The 22,420-nt window shown below is 40.1% G+C and overlaps 1 protein-coding gene across 1 annotated transcript in view; it reads left to right on the forward strand.

The window, feature by feature from the left end:
* The window catches only part of MAN1A2 (mannosidase alpha class 1A member 2), a 158,461-nt gene that overhangs the window by 21,308 nt on the left and 114,733 nt on the right, over positions 1-22,420 (forward strand). Inside the window, exon 2 of the mRNA XM_005677802.3 lies at positions 20,593-20,848. Coding sequence (XP_005677859.1) covers positions 20,593-20,848 — 256 coding nt within the window. The remainder of the gene's footprint in view (positions 1-20,592; positions 20,849-22,420) is intronic.

Consider the following 22,420-nt stretch of genomic DNA (forward strand, 5'->3'; position numbering starts at 1 on the left):
ATTATTTTGCATGCCCTTACATTGATTTTTTCCTTCTTTAGGAAAAAAAGAGAAAATAATAGAGAGTATGTGATGAATATTTTCACATATTTAGCATTTATTCTTTACATTAGACCTGCAAGTTAGGTATTACTAACCTTATTTTTACAGATATAATGATCATGACAGTGTTGGAAAGTTGGTATCACAGAAGCTAAACATCTATATGAAATCTATAGTGCATGGTAAACATTAATTTAATTGATTAACTGGGCAAATGTTATGTTTACTATTGTTTGAAAGTTATGAAAGGTATTTAAATTATGGTTTAGGCTGGCTAGGTAAATCATTTTGCTCTTTTATTTTTCATAACTGTGCATATTCTGTCAGAAAAGTTTATTTAGATTACCATTAAATTTTTGCTGGAATTTTTTCCTTTTAGAACTCAGTTAAAATGAAGCATGGATGGAGATTTATATACAGATTGGCTTATAGGATTTATTATAAAGGGAAAATCTCCTTTAAAAGCATTCATTCCAATATCTATCTTGGAATTTTATGTAGTCCAGAAAGAAGACATCATTGTATATTTAAAAGGGCATTGGGCTCAGTGTTAACAGGTAGGGGCTCTAGTTTCAGTGTTGTCCTTACTTATTGGATGTATTTCTTTGAGCCATTTAACTTCTTTGTGCCTTGTTTATGAAATGAAGGAATTGATTGAACCTTCAAAGATTTCTTCCAGCTCATGCATATGAAATACCAGTAATTGCATGAAGTGGGGATGGAAGAATGTGTAGTAAATTAGTTCAAGGCATGACAGATACTTTGCAAATAAAGTGCATTCTAAGTAGGAATTAGAGTCATATAAAAATTAAGGTTTGAAAAATAATTTTGTAAATGTCTATTCATTTATAGATATTATGGTTATTTTTATAATGAAATATGGTGCCAGTTTAAAGAGTGTAAATGACTGAAATGGTGTTTTTATGCATTATTTCACATAAGTTTCTAGCTTCCCTGGTGGCTCAGAGGTTAAAGCGTCTGCCTGCAATGTGGGAGACCTGGGTTCGATCCCTGGGTGGGGAAGATCCCCTGGAGAAGGAAATGGCAACCCACTCCAGTATTCTTGCCTGGAAAATCCCATGGACAGAGGAGCCTGGTGGGCTACAGTCCATGGGGTCGCAAAGAGTCGGACATGACTGAGCAAGTGACTTAACTAACTCACTCACATAAGTTTAAAAGTATAACTTACTGTACGTTTTTTTACACCAGCCTGAAGGTAATAGGTATATTTACAAAAGTATTTCCAGTTGTCATTTTTGAGCTCAGTTAACAGTTACATATAAAGTTTTATATAACTGTTTAATTTGTTACATAAAACTTTAGGATAGATTCTGTGGAAAACAAGAGTTCTTGAAAATTCAGGCCTCAGACTCTGTAGGGCTCTTATTACCCCAATACAGAATTATCTTTAAGATAATAATTTCCTAACCTTAAATTGGAAAGATGCCATTGAAAGTGTCCATTCATTTGTCTTCCGTATCAGTAGGAACTTTAGAGATAAGTTATATAGTTTTAAAAAAGAAAGGATATGATGTAATCTGGTGCAAAGAACATCTGGTGCAAAGAACATCTGGTGCAAAGAACGTGTGTCTCGTTTTTCTTTTTACTTTCTGACATTTACACATTCATGATAACAACCTATATTACTTGTGCAGATCTCTTGGCCTCTCCATAGTGATAACACATTCATTTATTCATCAAGTGGTTTTTCTTGAGTATTTAGGATGCACTAAACATTATACTTGGAGAAGGCAATTGCACCCCACTCCAGTACTCTTGCCTGGAAAATCCCATGGACACAGGAGCCTGGTGGGCTGCAGTCCATGGGGTCGCTGAGAGTCGGACACGACTGAGCGATTTCACTTTCACTCTTCACTTTCATGTATTGGAGAAGGAAATGGCAACCCACTCCAGTGTTCTTGCCTTGAGAATCCCAGGGATGGGGGAGCCTGGTGGGCTGCTGTATATGGGGTCGCACAGAGTCAGACACGACTGAAGCGACTTAGCAGCAGCAGCAAGTATTATACTAAGTATTGGGGTTCAGTTCAGTTCAGTTGCTCAGTCGTGTCTGACTCTGTGCGACCCCATGAATTGCAGCATGCCAGCCCTCCCTCTCCATCACCAACTCCTGGAGTTCACTCAGATTCACGTCTATCGAGTCAGTGATGCCATCCAGCCATCTCATCCTCTGTCATCCCCTTCTCCTCCTGCCCCCAATCCTTCCCAGCATCAGAGTCTTTTCCAATGAGTCAACTCTTCGCATGAGGTGGCCAAAATACTGGGGTTTCAGCTTTAGCATCATTCCTTCCAAAGAAATCCCAGGGCTGATCTCCTTTAGAATGGACTGGTTGGATCTCCTTGCAGTCCAAGGGACTCTCAAGAGTCTTCTCCAACACCACAGTTCAAAAGCATCAATTCTTTGGCACTCAGCCTTCTTCACAGTCCAACTCTCACATCCATACATGACTACTGGAAAAACCATAGCCTTGACTAGATGGACCTTTGTTGGCAAAGTAATGTCTCTGCTTTTGAATATGCTATCTAGGTTGGTCATAACTTTCCTTCGAAGGAGTAAGCGTCTTTTAATTTCCTGGCTGCAGTCACCATCTGCAGTGATTTGGGAGCCCCCCAAAATAAAGTCTGACACTGTTTCCACAGTTTCCCCATCTATTTCCCATGAAGTGATGGGACTGGATGCCATGATCTTCGTTTTCTGAATGTTGAGCTTTAAGCCTACTTTTTCACTCTCCTCTTTCACTTTCATCAAGAGGCTTTTGAGTTCCTCTTCACTTTCTGCCATAAGAGTGGTGTCATCTGCATATCTGAGGTTATTGATATTTCTCCCGGCAATCTTGATTCCAGCTTGTGTTTCTTCCAGCCCAGTGTTTCTCATGATGTACTCTGCATAGAAGTTAAATAGACAGAGTGACAGTATACAGCCTTGATGTACTCCTTTTCCTATTTGGAACTAGTCTGTTGTTCCATGTCCAGTTCTAACTGTTGCTTCCTGACCTGCATACAGATTTCTCAAGAGGCAGGTCAGCTGGTCTGGTATTCCCATCTCTTGAAGAATTTTCCCCAGTTTGTTGTGATCCACACAGTCAAAGGCTTTGGCATAGTCAATAAAGCAGAAGTATTGGGGTTATTGGAGAATATTATAGAAGATAAAGTTTTAGTTGGACACTATTGAAAATGTTCAACCTGAGATTGAAATCTTAACATTGTCTTCAAGCATAAATTATCTCTGGAATCAGATTCTAGGGATCTTAGGATGCTTTTTCACCTAGGTGAGGCTCAAGTATGCATTTAGGTCATTGGTATTTTTTGAAAGTTTAGATAAGTTGTTGTCTTTTTTCCTTTCTTTTTTCTCCTAATAAACATTTGTGTCATTGATTTATGCATTTATGGCATATGCACTGGTTTATCTGGAAGTGAGGTGCAGTGTTCTGAAGCTTTTTTCAGTAAGGAACCAGACCCTGTCATCTAAAAAATATGCCAATCATTGTGCTAAATTGGGCTGTCACACAATTATACATCTTCAGATATCTAAAACTATTTATATTAGCTGTATAGAGTTATATTCATAAGTTTATTTAAAATGTTTCTGTATGTACATGACTTCTTCCATTACTTTGCAGTAAGGTGGCATCTGATATAAAGTTTATATCTTTTTGGTGTGTATAATAAATATAAATTATTTTTCTATTAATTTGTGATACTGTTAATCAACATTTACCTTTTCATGAGCTAGGTTTTTTTCCTCTACTTAAAAAGATTGTTTATATCGAGGGGCAGTGTATATTGAGCAGGGTGGTTCCAGGTGCACTTACACTGTTGGTGAAGGTGTAACGTAATAGAATTTTTGTAATGAACAATTTAGTAATCAATTAATTTACTAAATACCAACCAATTTAAAGTACATATTCTTTGAGTTAGAAAGTTCTAAGAACTTATCCTAGTAAATCTTTACATCAGTGCACAAAGAAATGTTTAAGAATGTCCCTGGAAACTGTAACAGGACATATGTGAATGATCCAAACGTCTGTCCTCAGGGAATTGATTAAATAAAAAAATCATATATCCCAAGGATTTCTCTGGTGGTCTGGTGACTGGGACTCTGTGCTCCCAGTGTGGAGGCCCAGGGTTTCATCCCTGGTCAGGGAACTAATAGATCCCACTTGCTGTAGTTAAGAGTTCACATGCTACAACTAAAAAATTCTGAGTGCTGCAAATAAGATCCAGCAACCCCAATAAGCAAATAAACAAATACTAAAAAAAATTAAAAATATAATAAAAGATGATGTATCCCAGAGTATACAGAGTTCTTTTTTTCTTTAAACCCCCATGGATCTTTCTGATTACTCCCCAAAGTAACCACCATTTGAAGTCTCATAGTATGTTTTGATATCAGGTATAAGTCCTCATTCTTTTTTGTTTGTTATAAGCATACATAAAAGTCTTTTAACAGCTAACATTGTCACTGTATCCACTGTTTCAGATCTTAAGATTTTTCTGTTTTAGCTGAAGATTACCCTTCTTGAGGTAAACCTCTATTCTGAGTTTGATACTGTCTGTCTCAATACATGGTTTTATACTTATGCTCCATATATATTGATATGTTATATATACAAACAATTGTAAAATATATAATTATATTCTGCATGCTCTTAAACATTGTATATTTCCTTCAGCAAATTTTTTTAATTCAACATTTTAAAAATGATTTATATGTATTATCATATCAGATATATTATCATATTGGACTCTGGTTCAGTTATTCACCTAGATATTCTATTGTATGATTAAACCTCAGATTATTTATATATGTTCCTGTTGAGAAATCTTTTTTATGTTAATTCCATATTCTAACTGCAAAAGCATTCTTGTCCATGTGTACTTGGGCACATGTGTTTTTTTCCCCAAGGTAAAAGCTTCCGTTCAGTTGCTCAGTCGTGTCTGACTCTGTGACCCCATGAATCGCAGCACGCCAGGCCTCCCTGTCCATTACCATCTCCTGGAGTTCACTCCAGTTGTAATTTATATGCATCGTTGACTGCATGTTAGTCTCTAAAGGGCTTGTACCAATTTACCTCCCACTTGCATCTTTGTAAACCATGGCTTTGTTAAATTTTAGAAATCTTTAGCAATTTGATACAAATTTTAGTTTTTATTTCTTGATTACTAGTAAGACGGAATTTTTAAAAAACCTATTTATTGGTTGCTTGAGTTTCCTAGTCTTTGAGTTGCTTGTTCACTTTTTTGGCCAATTTTTCTTCGAGCTTGTTCTTTTTCTTATTCATTTTTAGGAATTATTTATATATTCTAGATGGATTCTTCATTACTTATATGCATTAAAGATAAATTCTTGCAGTGGATGCCTGATTTTCATGCTTTGTTTATTTTTATACTCCAGTTTTATAAAAGTTTTAAATTTTAATGCAATTGATAATATTTTCCTTTATGATATTTTGCTTTTTGGATTTTTATGTAGTTGGTGTTGCTCAGTCATGTCCAACTCTTTGTGACCCCATGGACTGCAGCATGCCAGGCTTCCCTGTCCTTCATCATCTCCCAGAGCTTGCTCAAACTCATGTCCATTGAGTCAATGATGCCATCCAACCATCTCATTGATAATAATTTTTCATATTATTATCTTTGTTTCTGGTTTCTCTATGTCCTTCTCTATATTTGTTTAACTAGCATAGCATACTGTTTAAATAATAGAAACCAACCTGACTGCATAGCAGGAGGTAAGGAGCTGGCGAGCAAGTGAAGCTTCATCTGGGACTCCCTATTGCTTTTTGCATTACCACCTGAACCATCCTTCCCCTTCACCCCTGTACCGCCCCAGTCCATGGAAAAATTGTCTTCCATGTAACTGGTCCCTGATGCCAAAAAGATTGGGGACTGCATTTAAGAGGCTGCCTTTGCTCCATTGTGTATTCTTGCCTCTTTTGTCAAAGATAAGGTGCCCATAGGTATGTGGGCTTATCTCTGGGCTTTAAGTCTTGTTCCTTTGGTCTATATTTCTGTTTCTGTGTTAAAATACAATATTGTCTTGATGACTGTAGCTTCAGTATACCCTGAAGTCAGAAAGATTGATTCCTGCAGCTCTGTTTTTCATCTCAAGAATGCTTTGGGTATTAGGAGTCTTCTGTGTTTACATCAGGTATTCTCTTTTCAATTAACAATTCTTTAATGGCTTGTTTTGTCCTTCAGTTGCAAAACAAACTTTATTCATGGTTGAACTTTTCTTCTCTGGCTTTCTTACCATGCCCAGTCTGTTCTACTCTACTGCACCTTCTCCACTCTGCACACTATACTCCCGTGGCCATACCAACTTATTTCCTAACTGGTATATTGTGTTGCTTCTTCTTTGTACACTATCACTTCTATCTGCTGCTGCTAAGTCGCTTCAGTTGTGTCCGACTCTGTGCGACCCCATAGACGGCAGCTCACCGGGCTCCTCTGTTTCTGGGGTTCTCCAGGCAAGAATACTGGAGTGGGTTGCCATTTCCTTCTCCAGTCCATGAAAGTGAAAAGTGAAAGTAAAGTCACTCAGTCATGCTGGACTCTTAGCGACCCCACGGACTGCAGCCTACCGGGCTCCTCCGTCCATGGGATTTTCCAGGCAAGAGTACTGGAGTGGGTTGCCATTGCCTTCTCCGATATTAGTAACATTTACCATACAATATAACCCGAGACTTATTACTCACTTGACAATACTCCCATGTTATCTGTATACAAAATGAACCTAATTAGTGTAATATCTCTCTTTGGGATGTTTCAGGGACCCTCTGAAACATCCCAAAGTTAGCTAGAAATCTTCATTAGAATGATTTAGGAAGCTTTGTCAACAAATATCAAAAAAGTTTAGAACACTCAGTCAGATAGGATTATAGGTCATTGTGAAACAATACTATTCACTTAGCCAAGGTAACAATAAGGGATTTCAGAACAGATCATTTAAGAGATAAAGAAACGTTAATCTATCATCAAAGGCAGTTCGATATCTGAGGAAAAGGTTTCCTCTTAACAGAGAGAGAAGCTAAATTCAAGTGTTTGCACCAGCTTACTTTACTTAAAAGGTAAACTTAATTAGCTTTGTTTTAAACTTAGTCCTAAAGTGAAGTGAAGTCACTCAGTCGTGTCCGACTGTGACCCCATGGACTGTAGCCTATAAGGCTCCTCCGTCCATGGAATTGTCCAGGCAAGAGTACAGGAGTGGGTTGCCATTTCCTTATGCCCTTATTTTCTTGATCTGCCTGGCAAATTTGTTTTTTTTTTTTTTTTTTCCCTTTTAATTTCTATTTGAAGAGTATGCCTTTCTAATGCTAGTTTCCTATGTAAATCTGTATTCAAGTCATGCTTTTGTTGTTGTTCAGTTGCTCAGTCATGTCTGACTCTTTGTGACCCCATGGACTGCAGCACCCCAGGCTCCTCTGTCCTCCACTATCTCCTGGAGTTTGTTCAAATTCATGTCCATTGAGTTGGTGATGCTATCTAACCATCTCATCCTCTGCTGCTCCCTTCTCCCTTTACTTCAATCTTTCCTGGCGTCAGAGTGTTTTCCAGTGAGTTGGCTCTTTGCATCAGGTGGCCAAAGTATTGGATCTTTGGCAGTAGCTCTTCCAATGAATATTCAGGATTGATTTCCTTCAGGATTGACTTGATTTGATCTCCTTGCAATCCAGGGGACTCTCAAGAATCTTCTCCAGCACCACGATTTGAAAGCATCAATTCTTTGGTGCTCAGCCTTCTTTATGATCCAACTCTCACATCTGTGCATGACTACTGGACCATAGTTTTGACTATATGGACCTTTATTGGCAAAGTGATGTCTCTGTTTTTAATACACTGTCTATGTTTGTCATAGCTTTTCTTCCAAGGAGCAAGCATCTTTTAATTTTATGGCTGCAGCCCCTGTCCACAGTGATTTTGGAGTTCAAGATGTTAAAATCTGTTGCTGCTTTCACCTTTTACCCTTCTATTTGCCATGAAGTGATGGAACCAGATGACATGATCTTCGTGTCTTGAATGTTGAGTTTTAAGCCAGCTTTTTCACTCTCCTTTTCACCCTCCTCAAGAGGCTCTTTAGTTCTTCTTCACTTTCTTCACACCTTAGGTTGTTGATATTTCTCCTGGCAATCTTGATTCCTACTTGTGATTCATCCAGCCTGGCATTTTGCATAATGTACTCTGCATATAATTTAAATAAGCAAGGTGACAATATACAGCTTTGTCTTACTCCTTTCTCAGATTTGAACCAGTCAGTTGTTCCATGTCTGGTTTTAGCTGTTGCTTCTTGACCCACATACAGGTTTCTCAGGTGATAGATAAGGTGGTTTGGTAGTCCCATCTCTTGAAGAATTTTCCAGTTTGTTATGATCCACACAGTCAAAGGCTTTAGGGTACTCAGTGAAGCAGACATAGATGTTTTTCTGGAATTCCCTTGCTTTCTCAATGATCCAACAAACATTGGCAATTTGATCTCTGGTTTCTCTGCCTCCTCTAAACCCAGCTTGTACATCTGGAAGTTCTTAGTTCATGTACTGCTGAAGCCTTGTTTGAAGGATTTTAAGCATAACCTTGTTGGCATGTAAATGAGCACATTTGTACAGTAGTTTGAAATGTGTTCAGTTCAGTTCAGTTGCTTAGTCATGTCTGACTCTTTGCGACCCCATGAACCTCAGCACACCAGGCCTTCCTGTCCATCACCAACTCCCGGAGTCCACCCAGACCCATGTCCATGAGTCTGTGATGCTGTCCAACCATCTTATCCTCTGTCGTCCCCTTCTCCTCCTGCCCTCAGTCTTTCCCAGCATCAGGGTCTTTTCCATTGAGTCAGCTCTTCACATCAGGTGGCCAAAGTATTGGAGTTTCAGCTTCAACATCAGTCCTTCCAGTGAACACCCAGGGTTGGTCTCCTTTAGGATGGACTGGTTCGGAGAAGGCAGTGGCAACCCACTCCAGTACTCTTGCCTGGTAAATCCCATGGGCGGAGGAGCCTGGTAGGCTGCAGTCCATGGGGTCGCTAGGAGTCGAACATGACTGAGCGACTTCACTTTCACTTTTCACTTTCATGGATTGGAGAAGGAAATGGCAACCCACTCCAGTGTTCTTGCCTGGAGAATCCCAGGGACAGGGCAGCCTTGTCTCTGGGGTCACACAGAGTTGGACACAACTGAAGAGACGTAGCAGCTTAGCAGCAGCAGGATGGACTGGTTGGATCTTCCTCTAGTCCAAGGGTCTCTCAAGAGTCTTCTCCAACACCACAGTTCAAAAGCATCAATTCTTCGGTGCTCAGCTTTCTTCACAGTCCAACTCTCACATCCATACATGACTACTGGAAAAACCATAGCCTTAACTAGACAGACCTTTGTTGGCAGAGTAATGCCTCTGCTTTTGAATATGCTATCTAGGTTGGTCGTAACTTTCCTTCGAAGGAGTGTGTGTTTCAGTTCAATTCAGTTGCTCAGTCGTGTCTGACTCTTTGCAACCCCATGGACTGCAGCATGTCAGGATTCCCTGGGGACCCAATACCACCCACAGATTCAGTGATTCACTGGGAGTATTCACAGAACTTAGCAAACTGTTGTATTTATGGTTTATTCATTGAAATCATACAGGTTAAAATAAATAGAAAAGGCATATAGGACAAAGTCCAGTAGAGACCAGGCAAAAGCTTCTCATTGTCTTCTCACAGTGGAGTGATATGGACAGTGCTTAATTCTCCCAGAAGTGATATGTGGCAGTGTGTTTGATGTATTACTAACCAGAGAAGTAAACCTGAGCCTTGGTGTCCAGGTTTTTGGTTTTTTTAATAATCATTTTTTATTCAGTTCAGTCACTTAGTTGTGTCTGACTCTTTTTGACCCCATGGATTGCAGCATGCAGGCTTCCCTGTCCATCACCAACTTCTGAAGCTTGCTCAGGCTCATGCCCATCGAGTCAGTGATGTCATCCAGCCACCTCATCCTCTGTCATCCCGTTCTCTTTCTGCCTTCAATCTTTCCCAGTGTCAGGGTCTTTTCCAGTGAGTCAGTTCTTCGCATCAGGTGGCCAAAGTATTGGAGTTTCAGCTTCATTATCAGTCCCTCAAATACTCAGGACTGATTTCCTTGAGGACTGATTATTTGATCTCCTTGCAGTCCAAGGGACTCTCTGAAGAGTCTTCTCCAGCACCAGAGTTCAAGAGCATCAATTCTTTGGTGCTCAGCATTCTTTATAGTCTAACTCTCACATCCATACATGACCCTGAACAGTTTCCTTTTTACCTTTGTGTCATAGTGTTTTCCTAATAAGATGGAGAACAGTGTTAAGTATAGGGTGCCTCATAAATTGGTGTGAGGACTAAATAAGGTAATCTTGTATTTGACTAAGTCACTGCCTGGTACATCTAAGCCAACAACAATCATTAGTTTTGTTGTCCTTTGCCTTTGATTTTCAAGGACAAGAGTGTCTGGAAAGAAAAAATAAAAACAAAACGAGACAACAAGTTAAAATGCAAACCTAATATTATTTATGGGATATTAAAAAGTGATTTAACTCTTACACATAGGATATAATTGAAAAAGTAATTTCCTTTTTATTTATTTTGAAAAAGTAATTTCAAATCTCATGCAAATTTTCAGATATAAGATTAGATATTTTTTGGAAATCTTGGAAGGTACCCATAGTTAGCCATTCTGCAAAGTTTGATGGCACAGTCCTGCACAAGACTACCCTTACTTCTGACACCACCTGAAATTTCAGGGGACTCCAAAGCCACCCTCAGGTTTGATAATTTGCTAGGACTCCCAAAACTCACTAAAAGTTACCCACTCATGAAAGGGTTACAGATTATAGTGAAGGGATAGAGTTTAAAATCAGCCAAGGGAAAGAAGCACATAGCATATATTCCAGGAAGGTTCCAGATGTAGAGCTTCTCATGTCCTCTGATAAAGTCAGGACATCACGTTGTGACAGTGTGTATTGTCACCCAGGTAAGCTCATGTGAGCCTTGGTTTCTAGAGTTTTCCAGGAATGAGTAACCCTGAGTGCCTCCATGAATGAGCAACTTAGTCTCCATGTTGGCTGATACTTTATGACCCAGAACCTCACCCTAAGTTGTTTTGTTGGATTTATTTATTTATTTTTTTAGTATGGCTAGCCCCCACCCTGAGACGGTTGGATGTGGCCAACCCCACCCTAAAAGCTGGTGTGGCCAGCACCCACCATAAATAAACAAGGACACATCTATGAAGTAGACAGATTACCTCCCATAAAGTGACAACAAGGCCAGATTTGCCTTTGGACAATGCAAAGTTCTTTACTACATGGAAAGATACAAGGCACTGATGAAAAGCAAGAGAGAAATGGAAGTTCACCATGATTATCTGTTGAAGATATCAAAGTTACAAAAACAAATCTTAAAAAGATGTAAGTAAAAGTAAGGTCATTCAGGTGAAAATAAACATCTAGAAATTTGATCCAACTGATGGAATTTAAAATCTAGAAATTTGGGCGCTAAAGCAAAATTTGAGGAGCCTCTTGAAAGTGAGATTGAAATGAGGACAGATTAGCTCAGGATGGTGGAGTAAAAGGACATGCGCTCACTCCTTCTTGTAAGAACACTAGAATCACAACTAACTGCTGGACAATCATCAACAAAGTCAACTCTGGAACCTGGCAAAAAAAATACCCTACACCCAAAGTCAAAGGAGAAATCACAATATGACAGTTGGAGGGGCATAATTGTGATAAAATCAAATCATATACCCACTGGATAAGCAACCTACAAACTGGGGAACAATTGCAGCACAGAAGTTCTCCTACTGGAATAAAAGTTCTGAGCCCTGTGCTAGGCTATCCAGCATGGGGGTATCTGGCAACAGGAGGAAGAGTCCCTAGAGAATCTGGCTTTGAAGTTTAATTGCAAGACTTCCTCAGGACAGAGGGTGGGGGGCGGGAGACAGAAACTCTGCTCTTGGAGGGCACACACAAAGTCATGTGTGCACCAGGACCCAGGGGGAAAAAAGCTGTGACTCCATTAAAGACTGAGCCAGACTTACCTCACCTCGGAGGTGAGGGGTATCTGGTGGCTCATTGCTGGGACAAATACACTGGCAGCAGCAGTTCTGGGAATTACTCACTCATGTGATCCCTCTAGAGGCCAACGTCAGCCTCACCAAACAGCCTGTAGGCTCCAGTGCTGGGACTCCTCAGGACAAACAATGAACAGGGAGGAAACACTGCCCCATTCATCAACAGATAAGCACATTAAAGTTTTACTTAGGCCAGCCATGCCCACCAGAGGGATAGGACCAATCTCTAGTCCCACCCATTAGGAAGCTTGTACAAGCCTATTACTACTACTACTACTAAGTCACTTCCGTGTCCAACTCTCTGCGACCCCATAGACAGCAGCCCACCAGGCTCTGCCATCCCTGGGATTCTCCAGGCAAGAACACTGGAGTGGGTTGCCATTTCCTTCTCCAGTGCATGAAAGTAAAAAGCCAAAGTGAAGTCCCTCAGTCATGTCTGACTCTTAGCGACCCCATGGAGTGCAGCCTACCAGGCTCCTCTGTCCATGGGATTTTCCAGGCAAGAGTACTGGAATGGTGTGCCATTGCCTTCTCCGGTACAAGCCTACTAGATAGCCTCATCTACCAGAGGGCAAACAATAGAAGCAAGGAGAAGTACCGTCTTGTGAAACAGAAACCACAATCACAGAAACTTAAGACAAAATGTAATGGTAGAGGATTATGTCCCAGTTGAAGGAATAAGATAATAGCCCAGAAAAACAACCAAGTGAAGTGGAGATAGGCAACCTTTCAGAAAAAGCATTCAGAATAATGATAGGGAAGACGATCCAGTCTCGGACAAAGAATGGAGTCAAGGATTGAGAAGATGTAAGAAATGTTTAACAGAGACCTAGAAAAACTAAGAAAGGGTGAGTTTTCATTCCAACCCCAAGGAAAGGCTATGCCAAAAAACGTTCAACCTACCACACAATTGCACTCATCCCACGCGCTAGCAAAATAATGCTCAAAATTCTCCAAGCTGGGCCTCAAAGTATGTGAACCGTGAACTTCCAGATATTCAAGCTGGATTTAGAAAAGACAGAGGAACCAGAGATCAAATTGCCAACATCTGTTGGATCATCAGAAAAGCACGAAAGTTCCAGAAAAACATCTACTTCTGCTTTATTGATTACGCCAAAGCCTTTGACTGTGTGGATCACAACAAACTGGGGAAAATTCTTCAAGAGATGGAAATACCAGACCATCCAACCTGCCTCCTGAGAAATCTATGCAGCTCAAGAAGCAACAGTTAGAACTGGACATGGAACAACAGACTGGTTCCAAATTGGGAAAATAATATTGTCACTCTGTTTATTTAATTTATATGCAGAGTACATCATGTGAAATGCCAGGCTGGATGAAGCACAAGCTGGAATGAAGATTGCTGGGGGAAATATCAATAACCTCATGTATGCAGATGACATTACCATTTGTCAAAAAGAAAAGATCTAAAGAGCCTCTTGATGAAAGTTAAAGAGGAGAGTCAAAGAGCTGGCTTAAAACTCAGCATTCACAAAATGAAGATCATGGCATCTGGTCACATCACTTCATGGCAAATAGATAGGGAGACAGTGGAAACACTGACAGACTTTATTATTTGGGGCTCCAAAATCACTGCAGATGATGACTGTAGTCACGAAATTAAAAGACACTTGCTCCTTGGAAGAAAAGCTATGACCAACCTAGACAGCATATTAAAAGGCAGAGACGTTACTTGGCCAACAAAAGTCCATCTAGTCAAAGCTATGGTTTTTCCAGTAGTCATCTATTGAGGTGAGAGTTGGACTCTAAAGAAAGCTGAACACTGAAGAATTGTTGCTCTTGAACCACTGTGGTGTTGGAGAAGACTCTAAATTTAGAGTCCCTTGGACCACAAGGAGATCAAACCAGTCAGTCCTCAAGGAAATCAGTCCTGAATATTCATTTGAGGGACTGATACTGAAGCTGAAACTCCCATACTTTGGTCACCTGATCCGAATTGACTAATTTGACAAGACCCTGTTGCTGGGAACTATTGAAGGCAGGAAGAGAAGGGGATGACAGAGGATGAGACGGTTGGATGGTATCGTTGACTTGATGGACATGAGTTTGAGCAAGCTTTGGGAGTTGGTGATGGACAGGGAAGCCAGGCGTGCTGCAGTCTTTGGGGTCACAGAGTTGGACACGACTGAATGACTGAACTGAAGAAGAACTAAAGAACGAACAGAGATAAACAATACAGTAATTGAAATGGAAAATACACTAGAAGGAATCAACAGTAGAATAACTTAAGCAAAAGAACAGATAATTGACCTGGAAGACAATGTTGGAAATCATGGCTGAGGAACAGAATAACAGAAAGAATGAAAAGATATGAAGACAGTATAAGTGACCTCTGGGACAACATTAAATGTACTACCTACCATTTGCATTATAGGAGTCCCAGAAGGTGAGGAGAGAAAGGATCTAAGAAAATACTTGAAGAGAAAATAGCTGAAAATTCACTTCCCTCACAAGCTCTTCCCTGGTAGTTCAGCCGGTAAATAATCCGCCTCCAATGCAGGAGACCCTGGTTCAATTCTTGGGTTAGGAAGATCCCCTGGAGAAGAGATAGGCTACCCACTCCAGTATTCTTGGGCTTCTCTGGTGGCTCAGATGGTAAAGAATTCGCCTGCAATGCGGGAGACTTGGATTTGATCCCTAGGTTGGGAAGACCCCCTGGAGGAGGGCATGGCAACCCAGTCCAGTATTCTTGCTTATAGAATCCTCATGGACAGAGGAGCCTGGTGGGCTATAGTCCATGGAGTTGTGAAGAGTCGCACATGATTGAGTGACTAAGTACAGCACAACATTTCAAAGGAAACAACCATCTAAGTTCAGAAGGTGCAGAGAGTCCCAGGTAGGATAAACCTAAGGAGGAACATGCCGAGAAACACATAGTAATCACACTGACAAAAATTAAAGACAAATTTAAAATAACAAAAGCAAGGAAGGAAAAACAACAACATACAAAGGAACTCCCGTAAGCTTATCAGTTGATTTCTCTGCTGAAACTCTGCAGGCCAGAAGGAAGTGGCTCAATGTATTTAAATGATGAAAGTAAAGAACCTATAATCAAGAATACTCTACCCAGCAAGGCTCTCATCCAGATTTGATATAGAAATCAAAAACTTTCAGACAACAGGAGATGAGGTAGCTCACCACCAACAAAATCACCTTTGCTGCAAATGCTAAAGGAACTCTTTAGCAGGAAAGAGATCAGCAACTTAAAACAGCCTCGTGCTACATATATAGATTGCTATATCAAAATCTCACATAAACAGCAAACCCAAAAACTATATATACACAAAAACAGAGATGAAAAGAATTAGTATAATTAGTGGCTTACATTTGTATAGAAAATTACAATTTACTAAGTCCTTTTACTTACTTTGGATATCACTAGCCAAGTGTTCAGTTCAGTTTAGTTCAGTTGCTCAGTCATCTCTGACTCTTTGTGACCCCATGAACTGCAGTATGCCAGGCCTCCCTGTCCATCACCAACTCCCAGAGTCTACCCAAACTCATGTCCATTGAGTTGGTGATGCCATCCAACCATCTCATCCTCTGTCGTCCCCTTCTCCTCCTGCCCTCAATCTTTCCCAGCATCAGGGTCTTTTCAAAAGAGTCAGCTTTTCCATCAGGTGGCCAAAGTATTGGAGTTTCAGCTTCAACATCAGTCCTTCCCATGAACACCCTTTAGGATGGACTGGTTGGATTTCCTTGCAGTCCAGGGGACTGTCAACAGTCTTCTCCAACACCACAGTTCAAAAGCATCAATTCTTCGGTGCTTAGCTTTCTTCACAGTCCAACTCTCACATCCATGGGTAGCAAAAAAACATTCCATCTGCGGAAAAGTATGGCAGAGAAGAAACAAGGTTAGCCCCAGTATGCGAGGGGAAAACCATAGCCTTGACTAGATGGACCTTTGTTGACAAAGTAATGTCTCTGCTTTTTAATATGCTGTCTAGGTTGGTCATAGCTTTCCTTCCAAGGAGTAAGCAAGCATCTTTTAATTTCCTGGCTGCAATCACCATCTGGAGTGATTTTGGAGCCCAGAAAAATAAAGTCAGCCACTGTTTCCACTGTTTGCCTATCTATTTGCCATGAAGTGATGGAACCAGATGCCATGATCTTAGTTTTCTGAACGTTGAGCTTTCAGCCAACTTTTTCACTCTCCTCCTTCACTTTCATCAAGAGGCCCTTTAGTTCTTCACTTTTTGCCAAGTGTATTAGGATAGTATTACCTGTCTTGCTATCTTTATTGAGGAAAGTACTGGTCTTGGAGGTTTTTGAGTGATGTGTATTAGGTTACACAGTAAGTTGAGGGCAAAGGTGGAACCAGAATCCTTGTCTCCTGACTTTTTGCTTAATTACTTTTACTGCAAGTAACCTTTTTTCGAACTGCAAAATGATTCTTCTTGGATATGTTCTCTAGGCCTAGGCACAATGTCTTCTGTTGGTAAGGAGGGGGAGAGGGATTGGAAGGCAGTTTGGTGGTACATGCATATTTACCGTAGTTATCTTGTCTTTGGAGAAGAGAATGGCAACTCACTCCAGGATTCCTGCCTGGGAAATCCCATGGACAGAAGAGCCTGGTGGGCTACAGTCCATGAGGTCCCAACAGTCAGACAGACTGGAGCAACTATCACTATCTTATCTAAGATTTCATTCAGTGCTTATTTGCTGCTGATGCCCTCATCTGCCTGAGTCTCCTGAACAGATCAGCCCAGAATTATCCTTGTATGCATACTGGGGCTAACCTTGTTTCTTCTCTGCCATACTTTTCTGCAGATGGAATGTTTTCTTGCTACCCAAAGGACCTTGTTTGTTCCCAGTTGTCTGGCTGGGCTGTGATTCCTCCTTTTTTCTCTGTTTTTCTCATTAGCCCCTTTTCATAGTGAGCTATCCAATTTTATTTTTCTCTAAATGTTTAACATTTTATTTTTAATACTAGGCTGTGAATTGTTTTTTTTCTCTCTCTCAATATATAATTCTGTGGTTTTCAACACATGTTCACGTTTGTGTAAGCACAGAAATTAATTTATGTAACAGTGCTACAATCCAGAAAAACTGTCTTGTATTATTCCTTTATAGTTAACCTCTCCCCTTTCCATAACTCCTGTCATCCACTGATATATATAAAAATGTATATATTCATTATTCCTCTGTTTTTGTCTTTTTGAGAATGTCATGTAAAAGCAATCATATAGAATATAACTTTAGATACTGGCTTCTTTCATTCACATACTACCTTTGAAATTCATTCAAGTTGTATGTTTGAATAGTTTATTTTTTTTATTGCTGAGTAGTATTCCAGTGGCAACCCACTCCAGTACTCTTGCCTGGAAAATCCCGTGGATGGAGGAGCCTGGTAGGCTGCAGTCCATGGGGTCGTTAAGAGTCGGACACCACTGAGCAACTTCACTTTGGCTTTTTACTTTCATGCATTAGAGAAGGAAATGGCAACCCACTCCAGTGTTCTAGCCTGGAGAATCCCAGGGATGGCGGAGCCTGGTGGGCTGCCGTCTATGGGGTCGCTTAGAGTCGGACACAACTCAAGTGATTTAGCAGCAGCAGCAGCAGCAGCAGCAGTATTCCCATAGTGTGAATGTACAACAGTATAAATAGTGGTTTGTTTAACCATTTACTTTTTGAAAGACATGAGGGTGATTTCCAGTTTTTGCCTGTTACAAATAAAGCTGCTGTAAACATTTGTGTATACGATTCCACCCTCCCCCCAATTTTTGAAATTGTGGTAAAATATGCATAACATAGGGGCTTCACAGGTGGCATTAGTGGTAAAGAACCCCCTTGCCAATGCAGGAGACATAAGAGATGCAGGTTCAATCCTGGGTTGGAAAGATCCCCTGGAGGAGGGCATGGCAACCCAGTCTAGTATTCTTGCCTGGAGAATCTCATGGACAGAGGAATCTGATGGGCTACAGTCCATCGGGTTGCAAAGAATCAGACACAGCTGAAGTGATTTGGCACATACACACATATGCATAACATAAAGTTTACCATCTTTGACTATTTTCACATGTACAGTGCAGTGGTATTAAATACATTCATATTACTGTGCAACCATCACCACCATCCATCTCCGGAAATCTTTTCATCTTGCAGAACTGAAACTGCTTATCAATTAAACAATAACTTCCCATTTTTCCTTTCCCCAAGCCTCTCCTAACCATCATTCTGCTGTTTTTCTGATTTTAACCTACCCTAAGACTCTCACATAAGTGGAATTAAACGATATTTTTCTTTTTGTGACTGGCTGTGTATAGGTTTCTGTATGAACATAAGCCTTTATTTCTCTGGGTTAAATGCCCAGGGAATTGCAGGATTCTATGATAGTTACATGTTTAGTTTTTAAAGAAACTGCTTAAGTTTTTCAAAGTGGCTGTACCATTCATTTTACTTTCTCACTAGCAATGTTGTAAGTCTAGGGTTTGAATTAAATTTCTAGAGAAGTAACTCTGGTAACCCCTTAGAGTAGTCATCATTGGATGATTTGGAAAACAGTAACTAACACTCCTGTATTCATCCATGTGGACTGTGGTGGAGGTGGAGAAAAGATTCAGGACTGGGTAAAAACCCGGTAGGTATCTACTGCAGTAGTAATTTCTAAACTTGTATGCATACCAGAATCATCAGGGGAACTCTTTATAATTCAAATTCATGGATCTCATACAGACATGCTAAATTGGAATCTGTATTTTTAACAAGGGCTAAAGCAAATATTAAGTGATCATGCCCACGGTAGTTTGTCCATTGTGTTATAAGGTCTATGGAATTTACAAAATGTAAAAATTTCAGACGCATATGGGGCTTCCCTGGTGGCTCAGTGGTGAAGAATCGACCTGCTAGTTCAGGAGACGTGTGTTTGATCCCTGGGTTGGGAAGATCACCTGAAGAGGAAATAGCAACTCAGTCCAGTATTCTTGCCTGGAAAATTCCATGGACAGAGGAGCCTAGTGGGCTATAGCAGTCCATGGGGTCACAAAGAGTTGAACATGACTTGGTGACTAAACAACAACAACGTAAGGTATATTTAACAAATAAAAAATTTCTAACCCTCTTATTATTTTTTCCTTATCTTTCTTTGACCTTATGTTTATATCTCCTTGTCTCTTTTTCACATCAGTTTATGAAGTGAGCTTATGTAGTTAAAATTTTTTAAAAATTGAAGTAACATTGATGTATAGTGTTCTGTTAATTTCCAGTGTACAGCAAAGTGTTTCAGTTATACACATATGTATTTTTTCGTATTCTTTTCCACTATGGTTTATTATAGGGTGTTGAGTATTGGGAGGCCTGGTATGCTGCAGTCCATTGGGTTTCGAAGAGTCAGATACCACCTGGTGACTGAACAGCAGCAACAATTGAATATAATTCCCTGTACTATACAATAGGACCTTGTTGTTTATTGTATGGTCCCCTCTGATACTTAATTCTATTTTTTCAGTTACAAATAGTCTCACCTTGGATAAACCTAATTGGCTGTGTTACTACCACTGTGCAAAGCTTGATTCTATAATTTATTTTCTCTTCCCCATCTAGTTTTTCACTGGTCTGTTTTTTTTTTTCCCCAATGTGTCTAATAGGTTATTGATTGCTACTTTCTCTGTTTTCACTTGGCCCTTAAATTGTAACTTTAGGTTCCCTCTTCCTACTGTGGAAAGTGTTTGCTGCTCAGCATCTGGGGCTTATTTTCTTTCTCATACAAAGATATATTTATCCTATTCTTGGGGCTTCCCTCATAGCTCAGTTGGTAAAGAATCCACCTGCAATGCAGGAGACCCCCGTTTGATTCCTGAGTCAGGAAGATACGCTGGAGAAAGGATAGGCTACCCTCTCCAGTATTCTTGGGCTTCCTTTGTGGCTCAGCTGGTAAAGAATCTGCCTGCAATGCAGGAGACCTGGGTTTGATCCCTGAGTTGGAAAGATCCCCTGGAGAAGGGAAAGGGTACTCACTCCAGTATTCTGCCCTGGAGAATTCCATGGACTGTAGAGTTCTGCTGCTGCTAAGTCACTTCAGTCGTGTCCGACCCTGTGTGACCCCAAAGACAGCAGCCCACCAGGCTCCTCTGTCCCTGGGATTCTCCAGTCGAGAATACTGGAGTGGGTTGCCATTTCCTTCTCCAATGCATGCATGCATGCTAAGTCACTTCAGTTGTGTCCGACTCTGTGCGACCCCATTGATAGCAGCCCACCAGGCTCCTCTGTCCACGGGATACTCTAGGCCAGAATACTGGAGTGGGTTACCATTTCCTTCTCCAACTATATAGTTCATGGGGACTCAAAGAGTCAGACACGACTGAGCGACTTTCACTTGTGTAGTTGGATCCAAGTCTGTCTCATGGGTTGTTCCTTCTTTTTGATGGCAGGAGTAGAAAACAACTATCAAGGTTTGGTGAAGGAAGCTTTAAGTTTTGTATTTATTTTTCTCCTCTTCTTACAGGGAAGAAGAAGAACGTTTGAGAAATAAAATTCGAGCTGATCACGAGAAGGCTCTAGAAGAAGCAAAAGAAAAATTAAAAAAGTCAAGAGAGGAAATCCGAGCAGAAATACAGACAGAGAAAAATAAGGTAGTCCAAGAAATGAAGATAAGAGAGAAAAAGCCACTGCCAGCAGTTCCTATACCAAACCTTATAGGAACACATGGTGGAGACCCAGAAGATAATGATCTAAGAGAGAAAAGGGAAAAAATTAAAGAGGTAATAAGCTGAGATTTGTGATATGGGGTGGTTAGGGATATAGGTATGCATTTGACTGGGTGTGAGTTTATCTGTATCTGTATTTATGCCATCTGTGGTACAGACTTTGCCATACTTTGATCAAATTGTTTGTTTTGAGGTCAGAATTGTAGTTCAGTTTGAAAGATGGCATCAAGTGCTAAAACTCTCTCTTAATATCAATCATAACATAATTATAGGATACTTACAATTTTTGATATGATGTTGTTTGGACAGTTATGCTGCTTATCTTGTGTTCAGAGAACTTTTGATACTTAATATTTTATAAATAATTAGAATAGACCCATAAACAGTTTATCATTTAATAAGAAATTTCATAAGTATCCGTTTTCAAGGACCTGTGCTAGTTACTAGTTTCTGAAAAGTTAGCAAGTTTCTAAAGAGCTAGCTTTATACGTACCATCTTCCAATGAACCTGTTGTGATACCACTTACCCATACTGCAGATTAGGAACACATCTTTCCAAAGAGTCTCAGTGGATTGAATGGGGAAGGATTGATTTCAACATTTTTGAAATTTGTTTGGTCTCAGGAGTCTTTGTTTTGTTATTCTAGGGGTTCTTTGGAGATAAAATACCAGAATGAGAAAAAATCTAGGGAATGTTTTAGCAGAACTTTGTTAATTAGAAATCCTGCTAATGCTGGGTAGAGTTTTAGTTTTACTGTTGTGAAGAAACAGATTTTGAATTGATTATTTATCATAACATAAGAACTAAACATAAGTTTAGTTCAAATAGATATCTGTTAGGATATATTCTAGTAATGCATATGGAAGATTTGCAGGTATTTTAAGCATTCCTTTATGAATTAGTATAAGATATGTACTTTGATTTTGCCTTACTCTGGATTCTATGTTTTGTGCTCAGGGTGCTTGTGGCACTTTCTTGGGGCAGTGTTGAGGAAACTTTGATAATTTTTTTTTAATGCCATGAGAATTTATTGAAATACTTTCTGATGTACATAATAATTCACATAGATAATACTGTGTGTTTCAGTTCAATTCAGTCGCTCAGTCGTGTCCGACTCTTTGCAACCCCATGGACTGCAGCATGTCAGGATTCCCTGGGGACCCAGTACCACTCACAGGTTCAGTGATTCACTGAGAGTATTCACAGAACTTAGCAAACTGTTGTATTTATGGTTTATTCATTGAAATCATACAGGTTAAAATAAATAGAAAAGGCATATAGGACAAAGTCCAGTAGAGACCAGGCAAAAGCTTCTCATTGTCTCATCACAGTGGAGTGAAATGGACAGTGCTTAATTCTCCCAGAAGTGATATGTGGCAGTGTGTGTGATGTATTACCAACCAGAGAAGTAAACCTGAGCCTTGGTGTCCAGGTTTTTGGTTTTTTTAATAATCATTTTTTATTCAGTTCAGTCACTTAGTTGTGTCTGACTCTTTTTGACCCCGTGGATTGCAGCATGCCAGGCTTCCCTGTCCATCACCAACTCCTGAAGCTTGCTCAGGCTCATGCCCATCGAGTCAGTGATGTCATCCCGCCATCTCATCCTCTGTCATCCCCTTCTCTTT

This window comes from Capra hircus, chromosome 3, assembly GCF_001704415.2.
Source record: "Capra hircus breed San Clemente chromosome 3, ASM170441v1, whole genome shotgun sequence".
Classification (NCBI taxonomy): Eukaryota; Metazoa; Chordata; class Mammalia; order Artiodactyla; family Bovidae; genus Capra; species Capra hircus.